Here is a 25,106-nt window from a genome sequence, read left to right as displayed (position 1 = left end):
AATCAAAGCTACGTGATTTGACATTTTATCTGTGCCAATGACCTTGAGCCTTCTTGGACGGGCACTTCTACTGTAAATCTATGGCAGTAGAAGTGAACGGGGCATGAACTGCCTAGCTCTCCCATAGATTCTGCTGTGATGTAGTGTTCCCATGGGTGACAGAACCCTGAGCCAATCATGGCGCAACCAGAGAAGATTAACAATGCCTACGCTCTGTGCTTTTGCTGGCTGCCACTCCACCACAGAAAGCACTGAGCTAGGCTGAAACAGCTGCATTTGGGAGCTGCCTTACTCAAATAAAGAGACCAAGTTTGTATGCTGCTTTATTAAATCAAGGATATTTTTTTCACATTGTTTGCTAAATGGATATCTGACACAAATTAATGCCAGAATTACAGGTGGGGCTCAAAAAAGGTGGGGCTCTAAATGACGACTGGCCACTGGCTACAGAACATAAGCAAATAATTATCTAGCTAGCAGAACACAGACATGTATGGCGAGTATGCATGTTACAGCATTAGCATGTCACCAAGAACACCAGCGTATACAAGGAAATGCAACCGCATGGTATCGAACGACCAACAGCAGTAGAGGCAGCAGAGAATGAATGAGTAAACTGATCACCTTAAATAGGTCTCCATATTAAGGTAGAAAGTGTTTGTAGAATATGATTGGTGCGATTTCAGCTGATGCATCACTGGAGCCAATACTTGGGTTCCCTGTCTGACCCTGCTGCGCTTAATTTGTGGTAGATGATACACAACTCAAGTGTAGGCTACCCTAGACCGTCTGACAAAGAGAAAACCATAGTCGTCAATTCAAAATTTACATAAATAGGGACCATTTTAAAATATCCTGTATGAAGATCGGGTTAACCCTGCAGTCATGTCACAATGTGACATGAATGGTAAAAAACTAAAGGAAACTGCAAAACTAACCATTTCTGCAAGTCTAACCTTTTTTCTGGGAAAGAGAACTGCATATGAAAATATGCTTATGAAATAAAATATATTCCACTTTATTCCTCTTCTTAGTATTTGAGTGAGCATGTAACATTCAAGTATGAATTAGAATTTGTTGATTAACTATTTGATAAACACTGTGCAAAGCCATGTCCCATTCAAAAAACACTCTCACTCACTGCAGGCATACTGTAGATGCTAGTGCTAAAAAGCATCTCTTTTTTTAAGGGACTTTATTTCTCTGAGAATGTGTGGCATGAATATAATACAACTACAATACACATTTGAAAATACAATCTTACAAGCAGAGGAGCATATCATCCATTCTATTTCCTATACATGTGATATCTAGCTAACTCAGAGTAGGCTGGGGACAAAACCTTAGAAGAGAGGGTCAGGGTCTATGCTATGTTATGAATGTGAACAAGAGCGGTATAACTATCCTAAAGACATGGTGTCATTGGGTCATCTAGTTCAGGGATTGTCAAAGTAATTTTAAAAAATTGTTTATGTTTAACGTTCCTTCCCAGGGCCTGAGACTTAGTTCGTCTGGCCATGCACTGCGAAGTCATAGTAAAACTCCTTGTATACTATTTTTATCTCACTCGAGTTGTGTTCTAATTATTAGGGGGTCCCTGATGAATTTGCTATCACAAAAGGGACCCCTATTCAAAATAAAGACAGCCATGTGATACGTTACAGAAGGTAAGTTGTACAGTAATCTTGAGATAGAGTGAAGTTCCTGATTTGAGGCTCTAGCTAGTCTGCCTGGTTTGTAACGAGGTTCCCATTGAATATTTTAGTTAAATCAGAGGGACTATTTTCTGGGAGCTGTTCTGCTGCTAAGTGACCTCCTCTTCCTGGCGGCGCCCACTGGCCGGATCTTCATCTCAGTGAAATCAAGAGACATCAGGTGGCCCTTCCATGGCTCCCAGTTCACACCCTGGTAGAGGTTAGAGAGAGACAGGACAACACATTGGATTACACAGTCAGGCAGTTTTTCATTCCGCTTCAGTCTTTGATAAGCCTACACTCTTAGGAGAAAAAAGGTGTTATCTAGAACCTAAAAGGGTTCTTCGGCTGTTTCAATAGGAGAACCCTTTGAAGAACCCTTTTTGGTTCCAGGTAGAACCCTTTTGAGTTCCATGTAGAACCCTTGGGTTCTATATGGAACCCAAAATAGTTCTACCTGGAACCAAAAAGGGTTCTACCTGGAACCAAAAAGGGTTCTCCTATGGGGACAGCCGAAGAACCGTTTTGGAACCCTTTTTTCTAAGAGTGTACGCCAAGACAGGCACAAACTTATTGAAAATGTTCTAGGGATAGTATAAATCCACCCCCCGGTAAAGAGAGGCACAGCCACACATTAGATTAGCCAGTCAGGCAGTTGTTTCATGATACTGAATGACACATGCTGATGAGCATTTCAGCAAATATCTCAACTCTATCAACATTAGGTAAACGGGTGGATTTATCTACTTTGGAAACTTCTATTAACTCTGTTGGTTTTGCCTACACCAAGACGGACGTAAAATTATTAAACATGTTATTAAGAGAAACATGGTATAATGTGACAGGACAAAACTATACCCTCCAATTTTCTCCCAACATTCTTCTTTGCAGAGACACACAAACAGTTCTTGTGAGACAACAACAGTTCTAGTTAGACTTTCTATGAATGAAAGTTATCTATTAGCCCCTGCTATTTATAAGGCTTTTTGAGAAAAAAGGAGTTGATAGATCTAGGACATAGCCATTTCAAACTAAGATTGGAAAGCCCCTACAGGACGCTCATGTGCAACTCCCATAGATTCTGTATTATTCTATTACCGCCATCTGCTGGTACAATCTCCCACTACACCCAGAAAACTAAAGAGCACACTTCAAGTTTCAAGTTTTAATGTACAGTGAAATGCCTTTCTTGCTAGCTCTAAACCCAACAATGCAGTAATCAATATCAATGTAGTACTACAAAACAATAACAGACAATAAATAAAAATAAGAAATAAGAAGAACACTTCTTACCATGCTGTGTCGGTTGTCTCCGAATTTGCCGTTCAGGTTGGCAAGGTGACAGTTCTTGTACCACCAAGCACCACGATGAGTAAGGGCGCAGTTACCAAGAGCAATGTCATTGTCATTGTCAACAGTAGAGAAAGGGCGACCTTGATGGTAGTTCATGGCATCACCTGGAAAACAATCATATACCAGATTCACAGAATTATTGTATGCAATCCAAGTCAGAGAAGGCCAGTGGTAAAAGGCCCCTAAACGGCAGGTAGACTTCAAACTGGCTGCTTTTTTGTCTTTTTAGCAAACCATTGTAAAAATGGTATTCAAGGTATTGTGTGATAATAGGTATGTGTGTGGGTTGGAGTGTGAATGTATAGAGCATTTCTGCATGTATTCTTTAACAAATTGTTTGAAAGATGCAAAGAGTTGGTCCACCTGCTGTTCCTCTGTATTTGCCAATGGTCAGCTTGAACTTCTGCTTTGCCGGGGCTATCTTGAAGTTGTCATAGACAGCATAGGCCTTCTCTGAACCCACACCCAGGTCCACTCGCAGCTCATACTGGGTGGGAGTATTGGTCAGCTCATATATATTGTCCAGACCTATGGGTTAGAGTAACAGAATTGTGAGGGCTTATTACATTTACATCATCATCATCATCATCATCATGGTTGTCATCATCATCATCATCATCGTCGTGGTTGTCATCATCATCATCATCATCATCATCAACAACATCAGCATCATCAATTTCAATTCCATGAGAGGAACTCCTAGGGACATAACAGTCCTATTTAGATACAAGAGATTTAAAGGATGCCTATCCAGTACTAACCGAGCCAGAACTCATCGGTCATGTTCCCAAAGCCGGCCATGTACGGTCTCCAGCGCTTCATGAAGTCCATCTGTCCATTGTTGCGTCTTTGTAACACCTGGGGAGTGATATACTGTATATCTCAGTCTTTGCTCATACACAAAGTTGATTGACAGTTTATATTAATGAGAGTAATGGTCAATCTATCCAGAAAGGTTTTTCTTTCAGCCATCAATACTATCAAATCATATAATGTACTTTAAGTTGAACGTTGATTGACAGTTTATATTGATGAGAGTAATGGTCCATGTAGCAGACATCTAACCCACTTTCTTTCAGCCATCAATACCATAAATCATATAATGTACTTTAGCTTGAACGTACCACCCATCCACCGCCATCAGTGTCCATGTCACAGTACACTTCCATGGGCTTGGTGCGATCACTGTTGATATAAATGGTGTAGATTCCACTTGCCATGTTGCCATTCATCTTAATCTGAGTACAGTCCATGGGGAACGGGTACAACAAACCCACTGTTAAAGGTACAAGTAAAATGATGTCAGTAAGCTTTCATTTTCAGGGGGGAAAAAGTAATTGTGTTAACTCATTTACATTATATAGCAATAAACAAATTGACCGGAAAGTTGGCTGTCAGTGATATTTCACAAGTGACCAATTAAAAGATGAGAAAGGAATGAAACATTACTAATTACACTACATTAATAGCACAATAGCTTAGTGAAATGCAAACATCACCACACTGATATGTGAATAAATCAGACTAGTTTGGTCTAGGGAGGACGTTCATAGAGGGCACATCGTACCTGTTTTGAATGTGATCTCTATCACTCTGCTCCTCTTTGCTCCTCTGTAAGCGAGGAGGGTAGCGATATAGTTATTTCCCATCTCCAGGCCCGACATGGCAAACCTGCTCTCTCCTGTCCTCAGCTTCTTCTCCAAAGTCTATTCAGAACACATAATAATTATAATCCTTGGTTGATTTTACAATATTTTACCACTAGAGGTCAGGGGTATAACACAGTTTTCTTTTTTTTTTGCACAAGATGCACACCTTATATAGGATCAGGCCCGGCGTTGTGGGTGGGCCTTAGGGGGCCTGGCTCGCCCTACCGTACCTCCTTCCCTTTAAATATTGATCATTTATTTGCCTGAGACACGTGCCGACAGAAAGACACATCAATCTCAGATAAAACTTCTGAGCGAGCGAAACAGCGCCCCTCTATCTCATAAAAAGCGCTGCATGGTCAATCCGACGTCTGCATTGGCCGTGCAGCATTCATGGTGTATGTGTGCCATAGTTAAATGTATTAGTTCTGTCCTTGAGCTGTTCTTGTCTATTAATATTCTGCATTATGTCATGTTTCATGTTTTGTGTGGACCCCAGGAAGAGTAGCTGCTGCTTTTGCAACAGCTAATGGGGATCCTAATAAAATACCAAATACCAAAAGGATGAAAGGTCATTGTGACCTACAATACTAAAAGCAACAAAAATATAACTGGCAATAATAATAGATTTCTATAGCTATGTACAGATATCATAACATTGGATACATCACTGTTTACAACTACTAGAGGGTGAATTAGTGAGAATCAAAGTACCTTCAATGTGCCATCCTCAGCTCTGAACGTGAGGATGTAGCCATCTATTCTGGCTAAGGGAGCAGTCCAGGTCAGGGTCGCAGCATCCAGCTTAACATCTGACGCTTTTAGGTTCTTAGGCGCATCAATTTCTATGGAAAGAAGGTCCCAAAACGTAAGCAATTCAGTCAAATAGATAGAATGAATGAAACTGTTCAGTTGCAGTCATTGGACGGTTGAATAAGATTATGTAGTATTTATCATGCCTTTCATTCCTCCATCTCTATTCTCCAATAAAGGTCACTGTTTGTCTCACATATTGAGCAGATCCTTGAACTGTTAGTCAGAGTTTACCAGAATTCCAGTAAGAGCGGAGGAACCTGCAGCTCCTCAACGATTATGCCTCCACAAGATAAGCTCCTGTTCAGTAATGACTATCTGTCTCATTGGACAATGAATGCGTGGAATTATCATGAAAAGACTTGGCTGTCGACTGGAGCCCCAGGGCAAATAGATAACCTGTCTCAGCTGGTGTGGAACTCTTCCTGCTGACACGGGAGCCCTTGACAGCCCAGATGTAGACTGTGTAGATGACTCCAGGCCTCAGCCCAGTCAACCTGTAGGAGCTGATGTCTGCCCCCACAGGGATCTCCCCACTGGAGCCGTCAGCAGAGCTGTAGCTGATCACGTAGCCGTCAATGTCCGCTAGAGGTCTGTCCCACGACACATCGGCTGTATCCTCGGTCACTTCTCTGGTCAAGAGGTTAGTAGGAGCATCCAGATCTGGAGAACCATTGATATAAGGATTAATGCTCTTCTGTGTTATGTCATGATGTTTGTGACATTTAATTGATTTACTGTATCAACACATGCTGTACCTGAGAGACTTGTAAATCACTCTAATTGTATAAGAGATACTTTAAAGGGACAGTTCACACACCAAAATCATCGTTTGTCAGAGGTTTTCAGGCCTCATAAATGGTCTAATATCGATATAAGTCTATGTGCCTTGCCATCTCTTGTGTAGACCTAGCCATGTGCCCTCATCCCAAAATAAGGCAAAATATAGGCACTATCTTAAATTATGGATTTAGACAGTTATTTTATTTTCCATTAATTGGGGATTTAGGCATGTAGTTGGACATGAACAAATACTACAGTTTCCTATAGAATACTACAGTACTTACTATATAATTATATAGTATACTGTAGTATACTATACTACACAATGTAGTATCCCTCGGTCATGTGTATTACTTACTATATAATTTTGTAGAATAATATAATAAATACTACAGTATACTACAGACTGCAATACTACAGTAAATACTACAGTAATGTCATAAAACACTACAGTCCCCAAAAACACTACAGCAATTACTATAGTATTACTCGACTTCGACTCAGGCCTAACAACAACCATGCCAATATATCCTCCAAACACCAGCTTCTCGTGCATTATCACTTAAATATTGTACTACAGTATTTCATTTGTGTATACCCTGCCCATTCCATTCCCCCATATCCCAATTTGTGCCACCCATAAGTGACAAACCTACATGCCAAGTATAGACATTATATTGTGTTCCTTACAGGTTATAAAAAGGAGCAGAAGCTCTGAACTGTCTGTTCAGACCTCAGTCCTATCTACCTACAGGTTATGGAAAGCTTGAACAAAGACGACTCATGAACTAACATCTCTACAGTCGTGGTCAAGAGTTTTGAGAATGACACAGGTATTGGTCTTCACAAAGTTCGCTGCTTCAGTGTTATGAGATATTTTTGTCAGATGTTACTATGGTATACTGAAGTATAATTACAAGCATTCCATAAGTGTCAAAGGCTTTTATTGACAATTACATTAAGTTTATGCAAAGAGTCAATATTTGCAGTGTTGACCCTTCTTTTTCAAGACCTCTGCAATCCGCCCTGGCATGCTGTCAATTAACTTCTGGGCCACATCCTGACAGATGGCAGCCCATTCTTGCATAATCAATGCTTGGAGTTTGTCAGAATTTGTGGGGTTTTGTTTGTCCACCCGCCTCTTGAGGATCGACCACAAGTTCTCAATGGGATTAAGGTCTGGGGAGTTTCCTGGCCATGGACCCAAAATGTCGATGTTTTGTTCCCCGAGCCACTTAGTTATCACTTTTGCGTTATGGCAAGGTGCTCCATCATGCTGGAAAAGGCATTGGTCGTCACCAAACTGTTATTGGATGGTTGAGAGAAGTTGCTCTCGGAGGATGTGTTGGTACCATTCTTTATTCATGGCTGTGTTCTTAGGCAAAATTGTGAGTGAGCCCACTCCCTTGGCTGAGAAGCAACCCCACACATGAATGGTCTCAGGATGCTTTACTGTTGACATGACACAGGACTGATGGTTCCGCTCACCTTGTCTTCTCCGGACAAGCTTCTTTCCGGATGCCCCAAACAATCGGAAAGGGGATTCATCAGAGAAAATGACTTTACCCCAGTCCTCAGCAGTCCAATCCCTGTACCTTTTGCAGAATATCAGTCTGTCCCTGATGTTTTTCCTGTAGAGAAGTGGCTTCTTTGCTGCCCTTCTTGACACCAGGCCATCCTCCAAAAGTATTCGCCTCACTGTGCGTGTAGATGCACTAACACCTGCCTGCTGCCATTCCTGAGCAAGCTCTGCACTGATGATGCCCCGATCCCGCAGCTGAATCAACTTTAGGAGACGGTCCTGGCGCTTGCTGGACTTTCTTGGGCGCCCTGATGCCTACTTCACAACAATTGAACCTCTCTCCTTGAAGTTTTTGATGATCCAATAAATGGTTGATTTAGGTGCAATCTTACTAGCGGCAATATCCTTGCCTGTGAAGCCCTTTTTGTGCAAAGCAATGATGACGGCAAGTGTTTCCTTGCAGGTAACCATGGTTAACAGAGGAAGAACAATGATTTCAAGCACCACCCTCCTTTTAAAGCTTCCAAGTCTGTTATTCTAACTCAATCAGCATGACAGAGTGATCTCCAGCCTTGTCCTCGTCAACACTCTCACCTGTGTTAACGAGAGAATCACTGACATGATGGCAACTGGTCCTTTTGTGGCAGGGCTGAAATGCAGTGGAAATCTTTTTTGGGGGATTAAGTTAATTTTCATGGCAAAGAGGGACTTTGCAATTAATTGCAATTCATCTGATCACTCTTCATGACATTCTGGAGTATATGCAAATTGCCATCATCAAAACTGAGGCAGCAGACTTTGTGAAAATTAGTATGTGTCATTCTCAAAACTTTTGACCACGACTGTACAGTGTGTGGGATCTCACCCCTCACACTCAAAAAGTATGAGACTAGTTAGTGACCTGTCTCAGCTACAATGGAGCTCTTCCTGCTGACCCGGGAGCCCTTGACAGCCCAGATGTAGACTTTGTAGATGACTCCAGGTCTCAGCCCAGTCAACCTGTAGGAGTTGATGTCTGCCCCCACAGGGATCTCCCCACTGGAGCCGTCAGCAGAGCTGTAGCTGATCATGTAGCCGTCGATGTCCGCTAGAGGTCTGTCCCACGACACATCGGCTGTATCCTCGGTCACTTCTCTGGTCAAGAGGTTAGTAGGAGCATCCAGATCTGGAGAGCCATTAGTAAATGGGTTAATATTATATTCCAGTCTATCATGCTGTTATATTTTTCCCCTCTAGGATGAATAAAGTTATGTTGCACATTTTCACAAGAGCAAAAAACTACTTTTGTGACAGGCAAAATATTTATCTGGTCAGGATCTGTTAAAAAGTATCTCAAGTATTTTGCATACAATTCACAGTCTTTTATTGAGGAATTATACTCCAAAATCACATTTTGTATTATGTTTTCAGACCTCAAAAGTGGTCTTCTGTTGAGATAAGTTCCCATCCCAGGCCATCAGTTTTGTAGCTCTAGCTATATGCCAAAATTCTAAATGACTAGGAAAGATAAGCACCACGTAATTTCAAGCTTTGCGGTGCTTATCTTTTCCATTAATTTGGGGTTTAAGAATATAGCTAGCTGGATCTACGCAACCAATGGCGTGGGATGTGGACTCATCTTGACATTCTTTTTATGTCTGAAAACATCTGACAAACTTACATTTTGGAGTGGAATGTCCCTTTATGTAAAACATATTGTTTGAACATCTAATTATCTGTGATGGTCAGTTGAGGTATGACTAAGGAGATGTGAAACAAGTTTGATTGATAATTTTTTGTGTTACACACTCTTTTTTATAGTCCCAGATCTAACACAAAGGTGTCCTATTCTAAGTAACAGCCATATCCACCACAGGAGGTTGGTGGCACCTTAATTGGGGAGGACGGGCTTGTGGTAATGGCTGGAGCGGAATCTCTGCAATAGTATCAAATACATCAAACACATGGTTTCCATGTGTTTGATGCCATTCCATTCACTCCATTCCAGACATTATTATGAGCCGTCCTCCCCTCAGCAGCCCCCTGTGATATCCACATGGTTTTTCGACCCTTTAAATTACGAGACAAGTTAGTGACCTGTCTCAGCTACAGTGGAGCTCTTCCTGCTGACCCGGGAGCCCTTGACAGCCCAGATGTAGACTGTGTAGATGACTCCAGGCCTCAGCCCAGTCAGCCTGTAGGAGTTGCTGTCTGCCCCCACAGGGATCTCCCCACTGGAGCCCTCAGCAGAGCTGTAGCTGATCACGTAGCTGTCGATTTCAGCCTGGACTTTATCCCATGTTACTGTCGCTGTGTCCTCTGTCACTTCTCTGGTCAAAAGGTTAGCAGGAGCATCTAGATCTGGAGAGGTATCAGTGTAAGTAAGTAGGTACATTAGTTTCAGTACATACTATGTAAGTATCAGGCACTAAAAGCTATATGTGTTAGGGATTATGTTTGTTTGTTTCTTTTTCAAAGGAAAACCAATGCGTCTCGGCTTTTGGCCTTCGCCAATACATTTAAGACATTTTTCAATTAAATATCAGTGTCCACTTTAGCCTCAATTACTACCCAAGCTCACAATGTATCACCACCCTGTTTGTTAGCTCGTTTGAGAGCAGAAAGTTCCATGTACCACCTTCCAACAGTCCTGTGTCACAGTTAATCTACGTTCACTGATCCAGAAATCCTACCCTGCCCCAACCTACCCCTAACCAGTCAGCAGAGGAAACAGGGGCAGTGCTTGTATTTCACCCCTCTCGGATGTTTGTATCCATATGGAATCCAGTTGTTTGACTTATGGGACAGGTTAGTGTACTATGTCTGTTTCAGTCATTTTCTCACTGAAGCAGGCGTCCATGACAGGGCAGCTGTAGGTTTCCAATAACACAACGTCCCACACAAACAGTCCCTGAAGACCAGACGACCCCACCTCACCTACAACCTAATTTAGCATATTGTTCACTTTGGGTATCAACGGGATTGTGGAAGAGGAAACGTACATTGATTTGGAAAATACAGTAGCACTGGGTGATGATATTTATGTGATATGAGAATCAAGAGATTTACTACACAGTGCTTTTCTATAGTCTGTATTTCCTGATGGCGGGTGTCAGCTGGTATTACACTTGAGCCATCTGTTTTAATGCCATAAACAGCAATGTTAAGACGCACTCTTTTTTCTCTCTTTCTCTCCCTCTTCTTTGTGTGTACAGTTGCTCTCAAATGTCTCTTAGCATTTTGCTGACTGGATTGCCAGTAGGTAAATGTTGAACAAACAGTTAGGTGAAACAAGGGGTTATTTAAATAGCCCCACCAAACCATTACTGCCTCCTCTTTTATAATGTTAAATTGGTACACAAGATAAGCATATGTTTGGTGTTTCTTTGAAATTAGTGAGAATTAAATTAGGGAAAAACACAATCTCCCTTTGAGTTAAATCTCATTTGTTGTCGCCAAAACATTCTCACAAACATGTTACACAGCGCTAGGCTATGCTAAACTCATGTTAAAAGAAGTATCTACCCTAATTACTTTAAATAGCTTCCCCAGTACAGGTCTGAGTGAGAGTGTCCCTCTTGGCAAAGATTTGAGGGAGAGAAATATGCACAAAAGTTTGAAGGGTGAAAGTCAGCCAGGCTGTTTTTTTGTTTTTACCATGTTGCCATTGTAGAAAGTACATCCTTTAAAAAGTGAAAACACAGCCCTAAGAACTATCCAAAAGAAAATAAAATGATTATCAAAGGACCTACAGAAAGCATAGGATGAGAAGATCTCTCCCATTCATCCATAAGCCATCAGGATCAAAACATAAAGACAGACGTCACTTAAGACTATTTCAAGAATGGAAACAAAAACAATGTGATCACTATTATGCCATCAGAGTCAGACATGAGGTTAACAGTTTACCTGTCTCAGCTTCTGTGGAGCTCTTCCTGCTGACCCGGGAGCCCTTGACAGCCCAGATGTAGACTGTATAGATGACTCCAGGCCTCAGCCCAGTCAGCCTGTAGGAGTTGCTGTCTGCCCCCACAGGGATCTCCCCACTGGAGCCCTCAGCAGAGCTGTAGCTGATCACGTAGCTGTCGATTTCAGCCTGGACTTTATCCCATGTTACTGTCGCTGTGTCCTCTGTCACTTCTCTGGTCAACAGGTTAGCAGGAGCATCTAGATCTGGAGAGGTATCAGTGTAAGTAAGTAGGTACATTAGTTTCAGTACATACTATGTAAGTATCAGGCAATAAAAGCTATATGTGTTAGGGATTATGTTTGTTTGTTTCTTTTTCAAAGGAAAACCAATGCGTCTCGGCTTTTGGCCTTCGCCAATACATTTAAGACATTTTTCAATTAAATATCAGTGTCCACTTTAGCCTCAATTACTACCCAAGCTCACAATGTATCATCACCCTGTTTGTTAGCTCGTTTGAGAGCAGAAAGTTCCATGTACCACCTTCCAACAGTCCTGTGTCACAGTTAATCTACGTTCACTGATCCAGAAATCCTACCCTGCCCCAACCTACCCCTAACCAGTCAGCAGAGGAAACAGGGGCAGTGCTTGTATTTCACCCCTCTCGGATGTTTGTATCCATATGGAATCCAGTTGTTTGACTTATGGGACAGGTTAGTGTACTATGTCTGTTTCAGTCATTTTCTCACTGAAGCAGACGTCCATGACAGGGCAGCTGTAGGTTTCCAATAACACAATGTCCCACACCAACAGTCCCTGAAGGCCAGACGACCCCACCTCACCTACAACCTAATTTAGCATATTGTTCACTTTGGGTATCAACGGGATTGTGGGAGAGGAAACGTACATTGATTTGGAAAATACAGTAGCACTGGGTGATGATATTTATGTGATATGAGAATCAAGAGATTTACTACACAGTGCTTTTCTATAGTCTGTATTTCCTGATGGCGGGTGTCAGCTGGTATTACACTTGAGCCATCTGTTTTAATGCCATAAACAGCAATGTTAAGACGCACTCTTTTTTCTCTCTTTCTCTCCCTCTTCTTTGTGTGTACAGTTGCTCTCAAATGTCTCTTAGCATTTTGCTGACTGGATTGCCAGTAGGTGAATGTTGAACAAACAGTTAGGTGAAACAAGGGGTTATTTAAATAGCCCCACCAAACCATTACTGCCTCCTCTTTTATAATGTTAAATTGGTACACAAGATAAGCATATGTTTGGTGTTTCTTTGAAATTAGTAGAATTAAATGAGGGGAAAAAACACAATCTCCCTTTGAGTTAAATCTCATTTGTTGTCGCCAAAACATTCTCACAAACATGTTACACAGCGCTAGGCTATGCTAAACTCATGTTAAAAGAAGTATCTACCCTAATTACTTTAAATAGCTTCCCCAGTACAGGTCTGAGTGAGAGTGTCCCTCTTGGCAAAGATTTGAGGGAGAGAAATATGCACAAAAGTTTGAAGGGTGAAAGTCAGCCAGGCTGTTTTTTTGTTTTTACCATGTTGCCATTGTAGAAAGTACATCCTTTAAAAAGTGAAAACACAGCCCTAAGAACTATCCAAAATAAAATAAAATGATTATCAAAGGACCTACAGAAAGCATAGGATGAGAAGATCTCTCCCATTCATCCATAAGCCATCAGGATCAAAACATAAAGACAGACGTCACTTAAGACTATTTCAAGAACGGAAACAAAAACAATGTGATCACTATTATGCCATCAGAGTCAGACATGAGGTTAACAGTTTACCTGTCTCAGCTTCTGTGGAGCTCTTCCTGCTGACCCGGGAGCCCTTGACAGCCCAGATGTAGACTGTATAGATGACTCCAGGCCTCAGCCCAGTCAGCCTGTAGGAGTTGCTGTCTGCCCCCACAGGGATCTCCCCACTGGAGCCCTCAGCAGAGCTGTAGCTGATCACGTAGCTGTCGATTTCAGCCTGGACTTTATCCCATGTTACTGTCGCTGTGTCCTCTGTCACTTCTCTGGTCAACAGGTTAGCAGGAGCATCTAGATCTGGAGAGGTATCAGTGTAAGTAAGTAGGTACATTAGTTTCAGTACATACTATGTAAGTATCAGGCAATAAAAGCTATATGTGTTAGGGATTATGTTTGTTTGTTTCTTTTTCAAAGGAAAACCAATGCGTCTCGGCTTTTGGCCTTCGCCAATACATTTAAGACATTTTTCAATTAAATATCAGTGTCCACTTTAGCCTCAATTACTACCCAAGCTCACAATGTATCATCACCCTGTTTGTTAGCTCGTTTGAGAGCAGAAAGTTCCATGTACCACCTTCCAACAGTCCTGTGTCACAGTTAATCTACGTTCACTGATCCAGAAATCCTACCCTGCCCCAACCTACCCCTAACCAGTCAGCAGAGGAAACAGGGGCAGTGCTTGTATTTCACCCCTCTCGGATGTTTGTATCCATATGGAATCCCGTTGTTTGACTTATGGGACAGGTTAGTGTACTATGTCTGTTTCAGTCATTTTCTCACTGAAGCAGACGTCCATGACAGGGCAGCTGTAGGTTTCCAATAACACAATGTCCCACACCAACAGTCCCTGAAGGCCAGACGACCCCACCTCACCTACAACCTAATTTAGCATATTGTTCACTTTGGGTATCAACGGGATTGTGGAAGAGGAAACGTACATTGATTTGGAAAATACAGTAGCACTGGGTGATGATATTTATGTGATATGAGAATCAAGAGATTTACTACACAGTGCTTTTCTATAGTCTGTATTTCCTGATGGCGGGTGTCAGCTGGTATTACACTTGAGCCATCTGTTTTAATGCCATAAACAGCAATGTTAAGACGCACTCTTTTTTCTCTCTTTCTCTCCCTCTTCTTTGTGTGTACAGTTGCTCTCAAATGTCTCTTAGCATTTTGCTGACTGGATTGCCAGTAGGTAAATGTTGAACAAACAGTTAGGTGAAACAAGGGGTTATTTAAATAGCCCCACCAAACCATTACTGCCTCCTCTTTTATAATGTTAAATTGGTACACAAGATAAGCATATGTTTGGTGTTTCTTTGAAATTAGTAGAATTAAATGAGGGGAAAAAACACAATCTCCCTTTGAGTTAAATCTCATTTGTTGTCGCCAAAACATTCTCACAAACATGTTACACAGCGCTAGGCTATGCTAAACTCATGTTAAAAGAAGTATCTACCCTAATTACTTTAAATAGCTTCCCCAGTACAGGTCTGAGTGAGAGTGTCCCTCTTGGCAAAGATTTGAGGGAGAGAAATATGCACAAAAGTTTGAAGGGTGAAAGTCAGCCAGGCTGTTTTTTTGTTTTTACCATGTTGCCATTGTAGAAAGTACATCCTTTAAAAAGTGAAAACACAGCCCTAAGAACTATCCAAAATAAAATAAAATGATTATCAAAGGACCTACAGAAAGCATAGGATGAGAAGATCTCTCCCATTCATCCATAAGCCATCAGGATCAAAACATAAAGACAGACGTCACTTAAGACTATTTCAAGAATGGAAACAAAAACAATGTGATCACTATTATGCCATCAGAGTCAGACATGAGGTTAACAGTTTACCTGTCTCAGCTTCTGTGGAGCTCTTCCTGCTGACCCGGGAGCCCTTGACAGCCCAGATGTAGACTGTATAGATGACTCCAGGCCTCAGCCCAGTCAGCCTGTAGGAGTTGCTGTCTGCCCCCACAGGGATCTCCCCACTGGAGCCCTCAGCAGAGCTGTAGCTGATCACGTAGCTGTCGATTTCAGCCTGGACTTTATCCCATGTTACTGTCGCTGTGTCCTCTGTCACTTCTCTGGTCAACAGGTTAGCAGGAGCATCTAGATCTGGAGAGGTATCAGTGTAAGTAAGTAGGTACATTAGTTTCAGTACATACTATGTAAGTATCAGGCAATAAAAGCTATATGTGTTAGGGATTATGTTTGTTTGTTTCTTTTTCAAAGGAAAACCAATGCGTCTCGGCTTTTGGCCTTCGCCAATACATTTAAGACATTTTTCAATTAAATATCAGTGTCCACTTTAGCCTCAATTACTACCCAAGCTCACAATGTATCATCACCCTGTTTGTTAGCTCGTTTGAGAGCAGAAAGTTCCATGTACCACCTTCCAACAGTCCTGTGTCACAGTTAATCTACGTTCACTGATCCAGAAATCCTACCCTGCCCCAACCTACCCCTAACCAGTCAGCAGAGGAAACAGGGGCAGTGCTTGTATTTCACCCCTCTCGGATGTTTGTATCCATATGGAATCCCGTTGTTTGACTTATGGGACAGGTTAGTGTACTATGTCTGTTTCAGTCATTTTCTCACTGAAGCAGAAGTCCATGACAGGGCAGCTGTAGGTTTCCAATAACACAATGTCCCACACCAACAGTCCCTGAAGGCCAGACGACCCCACCTCACCTACAACCTAATTTAGCATATTGTTCACTTTGGGTATCAACGGGATTGTGGAAGAGGAAACGTACATTGATTTGGAAAATACAGTAGCACTGGGTGATGATATTTATGTGATATGAGAATCAAGAGATTTACTACACAGTGCTTTTCTATAGTCTGTATTTCCTGATGGCGGGTGTCAGCTGGTATTACACTTGAGCCATCTGTTTTAATGCCATAAACAGCAATGTTAAGACGCACTCTTTTTTCTCTCTTTCTCTCCCTCTTCTTTGTGTGTACAGTTGCTCTCAAATGTCTCTTAGCATTTTGCTGACTGGATTGCCAGTAGGTGAATGTTGAACAAACAGTTAGGTGAAACAAGGGGTTATTTAAATAGCCCCACCAAACCATTACTGCCTCCTCTTTTATAATGTTAAATTGGTACACAAGATAAGCATATGTTTGGTGTTTCTTTGAAATTAGTAGAATTAAATGAGGGGAAAAAACACAATCTCCCTTTGAGTTAAATCTCATTTGTTGTCGCCAAAACATTCTCACAAACATGTTACACAGCGCTAGGCTATGCTAAACTCATGTTAAAAGAAGTATCTACCCTAATTACTTTAAATAGCTTCCCCAGTACAGGTCTGAGTGAGAGTGTCCCTCTTGGCAAAGATTTGAGGGAGAGAAATATGCACAAAAGTTTGAAGGGTGAAAGTCAGCCAGGCTGTTTTTTTGTTTTTACCATGTTGCCATTGTAGAAAGTACATCCTTTAAAAAGTGAAAACACAGCCCTAAGAACTATCCAAAATAAAATAAAATGATTATCAAAGGACCTACAGAAAGCATAGGATGAGAAGATCTCTCCCATTCATCCATAAGCCATCAGGATCAAAACATAAAGACAGACGTCACTTAAGACTATTTCAAGAACGGAAACAAAAACAATGTGATCACTATTATGCCATCAGAGTCAGACATGAGGTTAACAGTTTACCTGTCTCAGCTTCTGTGGAGCTCTTCCTGCTGACCCGGGAGCCCTTGACAGCCCAGATGTAGACTGTGTAGATGACTCCAGGCCTCAGCCCAGTCAGCCTGTAGGAGCTGCTGTCTGCCCCCACAGGGATCTCCCCACTGGAGCCCTCAGCAGAGCTGTAACTGATCACGTAGCCATCGATCTCTGCTTGTACCTTCTGCCATTCCACGGTAGCATCGTCCTCTGTCACTTCTTTGGTCAAGAGGTTAGTAGGAGCGTCAAGATCTGTTGATACATGAGGATGTAGGCAGAAGATATGTTGTGTGAAGCGTAATTATTTTCTATAAGGACACTCAGGTGGTTTATAAAAGACCATTGAAGCATTAACTTTATCCAAGTCGGTCAATTAAATGCAGAATTTTTTTTTCTGATGGGCCCTTCACTCCTGTGAGGAGCAGACAGAGGTCCTAGTAGTAGGCTGGAAGAGGAACACAGACAGGCTCTCTCTCTCTGTGAGGAAACAGGAGGAGGTCAAAGGGCTTAAGGTATCAGAGGACAGAGAAGAAATATGGCGGATGTGAGCGGACTGACAGGGGTGATCCAGACCGGAGCACGGAGCAGAGCAGGGTGAGTGAGGGGAATGGGGTTGCAGTTATATGGGTGTCGCTGGAGTAAGGCAAGTGTCAGTGGCATGAGAGAGAGAGAGAGAGAGAGAGAGAGAGAGAGAGAGAGAGAGAGAGAGAGAGAGAGAGAGAGAGAGAATGTCAAAGCAATCATCATTGGGCTATTCTTCCGTGACTCCGCCAAGGTCAGCTCTATGTCACAGTAATATCCGCATCATGAAAACTGATTAATGATGCATCCAAAGAGAAAGTTCTGGGAATGGGAGCCACGGGTTTAGCTGTTGTCTTTTTGCCACTGTATGTGGGTACATTGCTTGTCAAGCTCAAAGAGGTCAGTCGCAAGAAAATGACAACAAGATAACAAAGTATCAGTAGCCTTTGAGAAAAGCATGTCTACAGTGTATGAGTTAAGCCTTGTCTCTGTGGTCCCAAGCGGAGACCTTCATTTCCCTGCAAAGTGAGCGCTTGTCAGAAACATCTCGCTTTCTTACTTATCAAACAAAAATTCAGACAGACACACATGCCACAGCTTTATCATCCTCTCCAATGCATGGTTGCTCATGCTTGAACAGATCAGCACTTTGGTAGGTGTTTTATTTCCGTGGGAGAGGCTGAAGACAGTGTGGCGAGGCCGTGGCATGGCGTATGACGGATTGGGTTAGCTCAAGGTTCTGCCGCCACAGTAGCTGAGTGGGAGACTACAAAACACTGGTTGTGGTTTACCATGTGGAAAACAGCTATTCCATCATAGGCCTCCTTACAGGCCTTACCGCCTGGGGAGCGAGCTGCATTTACACGCTAGCCTTACTTAAACGGACAGTGACAGCAGAAAGTTGAGTGCTCGAGGAGCCCGAGGGAGTGCTGTGTCAGAAAGTATGGCCGGGACGATACCAGTATTTTTCCACGGCAAAAATGAAAACACAAAGCAGACCAAACTTTTTGGTATGTCAAATTCTGTGTGCTATAGCATGGAAAATAAATAAATGTGACTCTGGATGACAACATAATGACATTTGTTTCCAATATTAGGGCTGTTTTCCTAAAGAAGTTAAATCCGCTTCGTGTTTTGTTTCCTTGCCACGATACTAACGAGTATCGCGAAACTGGTATCGTCCTGGCCCTATCAGAAGGTCGCCATTTTTCTAAATAGCTGTGTACGTGGTTATGTATGTATAGATCTAAAGTCCACCCACACTGCAGTTAGCAGCTCATAACTATTTCTGAAGAGGTTTATTAGGGGAAGAAGTGATTAGTAACTTCAGCACCTCAGAATAACTGTGAAGGATAAGGACTAAGGGCACCAGAGTCCGCCTCCGCCCATGTACCGACTGCCGCCCGGCTGTACTCCACAGCTTCACAGGACCTTTGAGTCCAGACACCATATAACATGAAGGCTAAACACATTCCCTGGCTTTCACCTAGCTATGCAGCTGCTTCTGGTTATACGGCCGCTCCTGTGTAAACTTTATTCAAACTGATTAGGTAGCACCAGCAGACTACTATGTTGTGTTTATGAGCCTTAAAATCCTCTGGCAGGTCACTATGACAAGTAGCGATTCAATCGATTTTGGCTGGTCCGAATGCTGTAATAGCGCGCTATAATTAATGTCTCCTGGCACACGTGTCAAGGTCTAGCACCGTACTCCACTGTTTCATTGTCTATGAAATAAGGATTTATGATGACCACACAGTAGAAGAGAGAGCCATTTGTTTAACAAAATACTATCATGCCATTGAATAAAAGAAGACAATGCATACCTAAAATGCATGCACGCATGACTGTAAGTCACTTTGGATAAAAGCATGTGCTAAATAAATACTGGGTCTGTCCTGAAAGAGAGAGGTATTGAAAAGCACTTTCCCTTTCTTGTTGTAAGTGGAGGACCAGCCACTTGTGTGAGAGAACATTCTGTAATGTATAATTTGCTGAGAGGAGGGGAAAATGCCCCTCTAATTGAGGCTTCCATAATGTGAGCTGTCAGGGGCGGCCCCGCAGGATACAGTTTCATACTCTGTACAGTTAGTAGGAGGCTCATATATTCACAGACATAATAGACTGTCTCTATGTGATTGCTATTATGTTCGTATTTTCATATAATTTATTTTACGTGTGTGACTTTATCGCTCTGAGGAGAACAAACTGTGCAGTAGCAGTAGTAGATTACCTTTTAAAAGCACCCGGCCCACGCACTAATCTTGAACCAATTCTATGCCTATCTAAGGGAACTCAGGAGTTCCAAATTACAAAAATCACTATAAGCCTTTCGTGCAACTCCTCAAGTGAAGGTTTAAGACAAGCCACTGTGAATCATATGAAGATTAGCTCTGTAGGGGAAGTATGTGTGAGATCATGGAAGCCACCTGACAACCATCAAATGGGAGCGCTACAACCGTTAACTCCCAAATTAAAACCATTAAATGTCGCCTGAGGGCTGAGAAAACAAGCATCATCAGTGTAATGAGACAGGGAGCTCTCCTTTTGAACTACTACATCACCCTATCAAAAGGAGCAGGCCAAGTTGGATAAGCTGCCATTGTAGACCATCAACTCAGTCAGTCAACTAGGAGGCAAGTAACAGGTTGGATAGGACCAGCTGTAGAAGTGAATATCCTTTATGAATTCATCCTCAAATAACTCAACAGAATCCTTGTGAAGCCCAAATAAGGGATTCCTATGTTAATATTTCTCAAAGGACCAGATGGCTTTGTAAATCATGGACTATACTCGCCTTAGGGCTGGGATCTATGGTGAGAATCTCAAGCTGTTACACAATGTGTTCCAGTTACATTGTAGTAATTTAGCAGGCGCACTTACCCAGAGTGACTTACTGTATTGAATGCATACATTTTCGTACTTTCCCAAGTGGGTATCGAACCCACAACCCTGGCGTTGCAAGCGCCATGCTCTACCAACTGAGCCACATGAGACATTGGAATTTTTCCAATTTTGTTGCATTACAACCTGTAATTTAAATTGATTTTGGGGGGGATTTCATGCAATGGACATACACAAAATAGTCCAAATTGGTGAAGTGAAAAATAAATTAAAAACTTGTTTCAAAATATTCAAAACAACAAATAACGGAAAAGTGGTGCGGGCATATGTATTCACCCCCTTTGCTATGAAGCCCCTAAATAAGATCTGATGCAACCAATTACCTTCAGAAGTCACATAATTAGTTAAATAAAGTCCACCTGTGTGCAATCTAAGTGTCACATCATCTGTCACATGATCTCAGTATATATACACCTGTTCTGAAAGGCAGAGTCTGCAACACCACTAAGCAAGGGGCACCACCAAGCAAGTGGCACCATGAAGACCAAGGAGCTCTCCAAACAGGTCAGGGACAAAGTTGTGGAGAAGTACAGATCAGGGTTGGGTTATAAAAAATATCAGAAACTTTGAACATCCCACGGAGCACCATTAAATCCATTATTAAAAAATGGAAAGAATATGGCACCATAACAAACCTGCCAAGAGAAGGCCGCCCACCAAAACTCACAGACCAGGCAAGGAGGGCATTAATCAGAGAGGTAACAAAGAGACCAAAGATAACCCTGAAGGAGCTGCAAAGCTCAACAGTGGAGATTGGAGTATCTGTCCATAGGACCACTTTAAGCTGAACACTCCACAGAGCTGGGCTTTACAGAAGAGTGGCCAGAAAAAAGCCATTGCTTAAAGAAAAAAATAAGCTAACACGTTTGTTGTTTGCCAAAAGGCATGTGGGAGACTCCCCAAACATATGGAAGAAGGTACTCTGGTCAGATGAGACTAAAAATGAGCTTTTTGGCCATCAAGGAAAACGCTATGTCTGGCGCAAACCCAACACCTCTCATCACCCCGAGAACACCATCCCCACAGTGAAGCATGGTGGTGGCAGCATCATGCTGTGGGGATGTTTTTCATCGGCAGGGACTGGGAAACTAGTCAGAATTGAACGAATGATGGATGGCGCTAAATACAGGGAAATTCTTGAGGGAAACCTGTTTCAGTCTTCCAGAGATTTGAGACTGGGACGGAGGTTCACCTACCAGCAGGACAATGACCCTAAGCATACTGCTAAAGCAACACTCGAACTGCTAAAGCAACACTCGGTGAATAGTTATGCACACTCAAGTTCAGTTTTTTTGTTTGTTTCACAATAACAAATATTTTGTATCTTCAAAGTGGTAGGCATGTTGTGTAAATCAAATGATACAAACCCCCCAAAAATCTATTTTAATTCCAGGTTGTAAGGCAACAAAATAGGAAATATGCCGAGGGTGGTGAATACTTTCGCAAGACACTGTATCTCTGAAGACCATCCAGTTTGATTTATATTTTGCCATATCTTTTTAAAATGTTCTGTTTCACAAAAGTTCTGAACCTATATACATTTTACAGACAGTATATTTTACATTAGTTATCTTGTTGTTTTTAATCCCACCCTTCAGCTCCACTCAACCCCTCCCATCTATCTCTTAACACCATCCATTTGTTATTTATATTTGCCAAAAATGTGTCAACTGTGCTGTGATGTTTCACAAAAGTTCTGAACCTTTCTATTCTCTGTTTCTACAGATTGTAAATTAAAGATAAACATTTTTGCTAAAGGTATTATTATATTATCGATCAATTGACTATGACTTTTCAAGTCACCCAGTAGTGCTATCTGCAGAGTTAGCGCCAGGTAAATGTTACACTTCTTCAACCATTCCTGGACTTGCGACCAAAAACAAGCTACATATGGACAGTACCAAAACAAATGATCTATTGATTCGGTCTCTTTGCAGCAAAATCTGCAGAGCTGGGATGGTTGTATCCCCCATTTATATAAAATTATATTGGTTGCAAGAATTGTGTATAATAATTTAAATTGAAAATGTATACGTTTTGAATCCGGCGTTGTTTTGCGTATCAGTTCATAAACCATGTGCCACGGAATCGGTACATCGAAAATCTCTTCCCAACTATTTTTCAATCTATTTGGCATAGCTGTTGGTCCTTAAATTAAACTGGTATACTTTTTTATTTATCACCATTTTCTTTAACCAATGTTGGTCTTAAATGCAAGGCCAACAGACAAGTTCCTTACTTTTTCCCCCTTCCACTTCCCCTCCATTTTTACGCTAACCACTCTTACCTCAATCATTAGAACCTGTCCAGATTATTAGGCTGTAATTTCTGACCCATAATCACTAGCCATAATTATTAGTCTTCCTGACCACGTTCTTTATTCTATTATCATTGGCTGTATAGTAAGACCTAATATCAGGGTACAGTACTGTATGTCATCATTCTATGCTTTATAACCCATTCTGTGTAGTGTTGGGAATGGTTTAGAGTTAGACTATTGTCCAATGGGCTAGAGGGTGGTTACAGCTGGCTGATGTTGGATATGGAATCCGTGTCGCAAATGGCACCCTATTCCCTATGATGTGCACTTATTTCTGACCAGGTCCCATAGGGCTATTCTATAGCCCTATGGGACCTCCATTGAACAGGGTGCCATTTGGGACGCAGACATAGTGTCTCCTCACCCCTGAAACCCCCAGATATCCTGTGTTGTCTAGAATCAGCAGCATTCACCTGTGACTCCGGTGACGAAGGAGGCTTTCCCCTCGATGGTCCCTTTGATGCCTTGCACTGTGATGAGGTACTCAGTGCCAGGTTGCAGTCCTGTTTAACACACACACAGGGGAAGTAAGCTGCAAAACCTCATAGTGGTTCAAGGTTCTTAATCTACCAAAATACATTTTAACACTATTGGATGATTATAGCCATTTAGGTACATAGCAAACAAAATCGATGATCTGTGAATGCTCAAAGGGCTATGAGTGTTCTGCTCAAGTGAAGAGAGGTGGAGACCATTAGAACAGACAGTTACACAGGAAACGGTTTTAAAATATGATGTACTATTCTATTTAAATCTATTCCAGTGTTGTCCTTGTTTAAATGACGTACCTATGAGGGTGTGGGTAGTCCTGGCCTCTGCACTCATGGGTACGTTCTGCTCCTCTTCCTGCCCGTCAGGGTTAGCATGGGTCAGTCTGAAGTGGTCCAGAGGTGCTTCAGGGTTCTGCCAGTCCACCTGGATAGAGTCCTCAGTCTGGCCCAATACCCGGATACCATCAATACCAGACACCACTGTGTAGGGTCAACATGGTCTCATTAGAATATGTCAAAATAGTGACATTTAACCATTGTATTTATACTTCACCAAAGCTGACAATCATTATATGTCACAATAATGATCTATTAGTTATATGGTGAGGTTGGGGACAAGTTATAAGACAGGCCCAGTAGGGTACCAAAGAGTGTCATAACTGTAGTACAGCACCACAGCATGTTTCCTATGAGGCTCTTACTTTACGTGATCTTGCATATGAGCCCATTAAAGGACAGGAAAAACTAATTAAAGACCAGCAAGGGGCTGACTAATGTTTTTTAACTGTTCTTTCTCAGGGGGAAAAAAAGATTTAAACCATTTGGCTCGGATAATGTTTTGAAGTTAAAGCGTCTTGTGTGGCTAGACTCTTCGTCATAGCCAGATGATCAGGCCTTTTCTCATGCCCAGAGAGGAATGTCATGCACTGAGATGTTTCCCACAGCCCAAGACTCTGTGCTCAGTGCCTCTCTTCGCCACATCTGTGAACTAGCCTTATTTCCATAAAATGTGTCTACGGCTTAATTTCCTTGTAATTAGGCTGCCTAGTGTAATTACCTTTAACCTAATGGTAAACAAACTATCACTAAGTGAATTGTTTAGTACAAACAGACTTCAGGGTTATTTGGGTCAACTGTACATACAGTACACAGTGAGTTCTATGTGATGACAGAACATTTAAATTGGCATTCAGAACCACTTACTACAAACGAAAGCAGCTGCATTTGTGAGAGAAAAGGACACAGTACAAATTAATGCAGTGATAAACATACTGAACTTTGCTCTGTGGTTCACTTCACATCTTTACCTGTGGTCGCCTCTATCCTGTCCCCCTTGCTCTGGATCTCCTTTATGACAGCGTACACCTGCACTATGTAGGTGACCCCCGGCCTGAGACCGGTGATCAGGTAGGAGGTCTCTGTGTTGGGCACGGTGACCCGCTCCAGCTCTGCCTCGTTGCCCTCAGGGTGCCAAGTCAGGATGTAGTATTCTGCTGCTCTCACCGCCTCCCACTCCACCAGCAGCGAGACATCAGTCACCCTGACCAGACGCAGGCCGTTAGGGCCCATCACTAAGGGGGGAAAAGAGGTATGGTTGGTTAGATATTACTGCACTGTCAGAACTAGAAGCGCAAGCATTTCGCTACACCCCCAATAACATCTGCAAAACCTGTGTATGTGACAAATACAATTTGATTTGATTTGATTTTAAGGGAC

General features: G+C 42.1%; 1 protein-coding gene across 4 annotated transcripts in view; it reads right to left on the bottom strand.

Moving 5' to 3' along the window:
* Window positions 1-310: 310 nt before the first annotated feature.
* LOC121580915 (tenascin-N) overlaps window positions 311-25,106 on the bottom strand; it is a 51,279-nt gene continuing 26,483 nt past the window's right edge. The window contains exons 5-21 of one of the 4 annotated variants that reach the window (XM_041896104.2): window positions 24,698-24,961; window positions 23,688-23,870; window positions 23,313-23,402; window positions 17,142-17,405; window positions 15,329-15,592; window positions 13,516-13,779; window positions 11,703-11,966; window positions 9,891-10,154; window positions 8,716-8,979; window positions 5,909-6,172; window positions 5,411-5,541; window positions 4,615-4,753; window positions 4,172-4,323; window positions 3,809-3,905; window positions 3,411-3,575; window positions 2,988-3,151; window positions 311-1,905 (exon numbers count right to left, since the gene is read on the bottom strand). In XM_041896104.2, the coding sequence (XP_041752038.2) occupies window positions 1,780-1,905; window positions 2,988-3,151; window positions 3,411-3,575; window positions 3,809-3,905; window positions 4,172-4,323; window positions 4,615-4,753; window positions 5,411-5,541; window positions 5,909-6,172; window positions 8,716-8,979; window positions 9,891-10,154; window positions 11,703-11,966; window positions 13,516-13,779; window positions 15,329-15,592; window positions 17,142-17,405; window positions 23,313-23,402; window positions 23,688-23,870; window positions 24,698-24,961 (3,359 nt within the window). In that variant the 3' untranslated portion in view covers window positions 311-1,779. The remainder of the gene's footprint in view (window positions 1,906-2,987; window positions 3,152-3,410; window positions 3,576-3,808; window positions 3,906-4,171; window positions 4,324-4,614; window positions 4,754-5,410; window positions 5,542-5,908; window positions 6,173-8,715; window positions 8,980-9,890; window positions 10,155-11,702; window positions 11,967-13,515; window positions 13,780-15,328; window positions 15,593-17,141; window positions 17,406-23,312; window positions 23,403-23,687; window positions 23,871-24,697; window positions 24,962-25,106) is intronic. The other 3 variants (XM_041896106.2, XM_041896105.2, XM_041896107.2) reach the window with 3 other exon arrangements.

This window comes from Coregonus clupeaformis, chromosome 14 (genome assembly GCF_020615455.1).
Source record: "Coregonus clupeaformis isolate EN_2021a chromosome 14, ASM2061545v1, whole genome shotgun sequence".
Classification (NCBI taxonomy): domain Eukaryota; kingdom Metazoa; phylum Chordata; class Actinopteri; order Salmoniformes; family Salmonidae; genus Coregonus; species Coregonus clupeaformis.
Note: the sequence above shows the minus strand (reverse complement) of the source record. Positions and strands in the feature narration are given on the sequence as shown.